General features: G+C 54.8%; 1 protein-coding gene across 1 annotated transcript in view; it reads left to right on the forward strand.

Moving 5' to 3' along the window:
* LOC107293876 (nuclear receptor corepressor 1-like) overlaps positions 1-4,140 on the forward strand; it is a gene marked incomplete at both ends in the record, with an annotated part of 107,081 nt that overhangs the window by 59,907 nt on the left and 43,034 nt on the right. Inside the window, 2 exons of the mRNA XM_029285549.1 lie at positions 623-749; positions 2,205-2,775. Of these exons, the coding sequence (XP_029141382.1) occupies positions 623-749; positions 2,205-2,775 (698 nt within the window). The remainder of the gene's footprint in view (positions 1-622; positions 750-2,204; positions 2,776-4,140) is intronic.

The raw sequence follows: 4,140 nt of genomic DNA on the forward strand, positions 1-4,140 counted from the left end.
TCCATTATTAATTCATCATTCGTTCATGCATTCATTCATTTTCCATCAACGCATTCTTCCATCCATCAATTCATCCATCCATCCACTCATCCATTCATTCATTATCCATCCATTCAATATTTATCCATCCATCCATCCATTCATCATTCATCCATCATTATTCATTCATCTATGCATTCATTCATTTTCCATCAACTCAGTTCTTCCATCCATCAATTCATCCATCCATCCACTCATTATCCATTCATTCATTATCCATCCATTCAATATTTATCCATCCATTCACTTTTTTCATTTTTTTAAATTTTTTTTGGTCATCAAGTTTTTGACACCTTGCTAGGCAACTGACTCCTCTTTATGACGGTTGCGTCGTCTTGCCGTGTCCCCTTTTGCGACCTCCCGACAAGCCAAGTCAGCAGGATGAGCCAGATTCACTTAACAACCGGGTTGCTAACTTGACAGCTGCCTTGATCCACTTAACAACCGTGGGAAGGAAGCTCGTAAAAATGGGAGGAACATCGCTCGCTTAGCGAGAGACATTTTGTTAGTTCTGTTGTGGTTCGTAAGCCGAGGACGACCTGTCCAGGTGGAAGTTACACTGTCTCCCTTCCTTCCTTCCTAGACTTCTCGAAGGCCGCGCGAGGAACGGGAAGTTTCGCAGTGCGAGAGCGTGGCGTCCACCGTCTCTGCGCAGGAGGACGAGGACATTGAAGCCTCCAACGAGGAGGAGAACCCCGAAGACAGCGAAGGTGGGTGTAGAACAGAGGTCCCCAAATTTTGGGGCACCAGGGACCGGTGACATAGAGGTTTTTCCGCGGATCGGAGGGGGTGTGGTTTTGTGTGCTGCCTGCATCCCGCAGATGGGGCTTTCCTTGTTTGTGCGGACCAGTTGCTGGCATGCTGCGGCTGGGTACCAGTTCATGGCCCGGGGGTTGGGGACCCCTGGTCTACAAAAGTGGTGAACCTATGGCACGTGTGCCAGAGGCAGCACTCGTAGCCCTCTCTGTGGGCACGCACGCCATTGCCCCAGCCCCGCCTCCCACAGCCCCCTCCTCACCAGCAGCCCCCCTGGAGGAGAGTGGCCCCCGGGTGTGGCCCACACGGAGCAGCACAGCCAAGGACATAGCCGGGCAGCAGGGACAAGACTCTGCCCTTGCGCCCCATAGCATGCAGATGATGCGGGGTGTGGGTGGAGGGCGTGGCTGTCATGGCGCTGCCTGGGCGATCTGCGGCGGACCATGGAGGCGGTGCGTGGCCCTGCAGGTGGGCGGGGCAGGGGGTAGGCAGGAGCGGAGCAGGCAGGGCGGGAAGTGGAGCGGGGATGTCTGGCGGGTTTTGGGCACTTGGTCTCTAAAAGATTCACCATCACTGGTCTAGATCAGGGCTTTTCAACCAGTGGTACGGGTACCACCTGTGGTCCATTGGCACCTTGCAGGTGGTACGCAACCATCCCAGAAAAGTGGTAGCGGGGGAGGGGAATGAGCTGAACCGGTGGCAGCACCGCGCAAGCCTGAGCGAGAGACGGCTGGAGCTGCAGGGCTGTCAGGGCTCAGCGGAAGTGCCAGGATCAGTGCCGCTTTCCAGCTGATCGGCGCTTTTTCAGGAGTGTCAGGGCTCAGCGGAAGCGCCAGGATCAGTGCCAGGTTCCACCTGGAGCTCGGTGCTGATCCTGGTGCTTCTGCTGAGCCCAGAAGAAGCGCCGATCAGCTGGAATGTTGCAGCGTCTTCAGGGTCTTGTGATTTACATTCAGATGCTTGGCAACTGATTCATACTTATGACGGTCACAGTGTCCCAGGGTCATGTGAAGTGACCAAAACCTGCTGCAACCACCCAGCAGACGGGGGGGCGGGGAATAAAAACCAAACACCCCCCCACCCCACCCTAGCTGCCAATCCTCAACAGAAATGCTCACAATGAAAACCTCAGACAGGAGGAAGAGCGCGGCCGGGCGGGCAGGCAGGTGTCTTGCTCGGCTGTGGCTTCGTGGTACTCGGATGTTGCCATATCCTAAAAGTGGTACAATGGGTGAAAAGGCTGAAAAGCCCTGGTATAGGGTTTCCTGTCTGAGCAGGGGGTTGGACTAGAAGACCTCCAAGCTCCCTTCCAGCTCTGTTACTGTGCGATAGTTTGTTATATTCAAATATTCTCAGCCTACTCTGTTTATCCTTTCACGTGCTTAACGGTCAACTTACTGCCTTTCCAGGTGCCGAAAACAGCTCCGACACGGAGAGTGCCCCGTCTCCTTCTCCGACCGAGACTTCCAAACCTTCAGAGGATATCCCTCTGGACAGCAGCTCTTCCCGGATGACCGCCGAGGCGGGGGCTGAACAGGACTCTGCCATGAACCCAGCCCCCAGCCCCGCCTCGCCTCCCTCGGCGACCCAGGCGACGAAGCCGTCCGAGAGCGAAGTGGCCGAGCTGCAGGTGAAAATCGAGGCCAAGTCCGAAGTGGAGGAACTGATGGAGACGGAGAGCAGGATCCCCATGGTGGACATCAAGCCCGTCCTCAACCTGGCTGCCGGCCCCAAAGTGGAGCCCATCGAGGTGGACACCAAACCCCCGCTTGACATTCAAGTCAAGGTCGAGAACGAGGTCAAGGAGAGGGACGAGGACGGGCCGAAGGAGAAGCTGGAGCCGGACGGGGAGGATTTCGGCTTGACCCACCAGCCTGGCGCTCAGAGGATGGAGCCCAGCTCGGACAACGACAACGACAACGACTCCAGTGCCACTTGCAGCGCCGACGAAGAAGTGGACGGGGAGCCCGAGAGGCAGAGGTGAGGTCCAAGGCCCAACACGGGTCAATTGGTCTCCCATTTTGTCCACTCCCCAAAACCCGCCTATCTGTTTTCGCAATAGTGGCGAGTATCCGTAGCTCAGGTGTAGGATGAAGGTGGATATTTGTTCTCCGAGCCTGTGGGTTGGTTTCTGCATATTTGGTTAACCAGGATAGGTAACATCTTCAGCGGCACGCTGGCTGTTGGAATTCTGGGAGTTGAAGTCCCCAAGCTGGAGTCTTCCAACATGGCCCTTTTAGGACTTGCGGACTTCAACTCCCAGAATTCCTCAGCCAGGCACCCTGGCTGTGGAATTCTGGGAGTTGAAGTCCACAGGCTGGGGTCTTCCAACCTGGCCCTTTGATGACTTGTGGACTTCAACTCCCAGAATTCCCCAGCCAGTCACACTGGCTGTGGAATTCTGGGAGTCGAAGTTCACAAGCTGGGGTCTTCCAACTTGGCCCTTTGATGACTTGCGGACTTCAACTCCCAGAATTCCTTAGCCAGGCATGCTGGCTGTGGAATTCTGGGAGTTGAAGTCCACAAGCAGGGGTCTTGAAACCTGGCCCTTTTATGACTTGGACTTTAACTCCCAGAATTCCCCAGCTAGTCACGCTGGCTGGGGAATTCTGGGAGTTGAAGTCCACAAAGTTGCTAAGTTGAGGACCCCTGCCCTAAACTCTAGCCTGGTAACGAAACCAACCCACAAGCTCGGAGAACGAACCTCCACCGTCACCTATCTGTGCTCTTGGTTGATGAATATCCACCCTATTCCTGAAATTCTGTAAAAAATACAGGGGGTCCTTGACTTACAACCACCCCTTTAGTGACCGAAGTCACAACGGTCCTGGGAAAAAGCGACCGATGACCATTTTTCACACTTAACGCCCGTTGTAACATTCCCACGGACACACAATCAAAAATCCGGACGCTTGGCAACCGCCTCGTATTTATGACGGTTGCCGTGTCCCCTTTTGTGACCTTCGGACAAGGGAAGTCCACGGCGACTCACTGAACGACCGCGTGGCTAACTTAACGACCGCCGCGATTCTCTTTTAACAATTGTGGCGAGAAAGGTCGATAAAACGGGGGCCAAAACGTACAGCCGCTGCGGAAATTTGGGGCATAAATTGTGTGGGCGTAAGTTGAGGCCCTCCCTTGCAGTGTTCGAGGGCCGCGACCGCAGCGCACAACGAGGGCGGTGTGTAATGGAAAGTTTCCTCTGGCCCTGGAAGCGCTCCAGGGAAGGATCACCTACGGTTGGGCTTGCCCTGAAGCCGGTGCTCAATGTCAGCGATCAAGTTACTGAGTTTCCCCCAGCTTTTTTTTTAATCTCTCTCTCTCTCTCTCTCTCTCTCTCTCTCT

This window comes from Protobothrops mucrosquamatus, unplaced genomic scaffold (assembly GCF_001527695.2).
Source record: "Protobothrops mucrosquamatus isolate PMUCROS unplaced genomic scaffold, P.Mucros_1.0 scaffold_12, whole genome shotgun sequence".
NCBI classification, from domain to species: Eukaryota; Metazoa; Chordata; class Lepidosauria; order Squamata; family Viperidae; genus Protobothrops; species Protobothrops mucrosquamatus.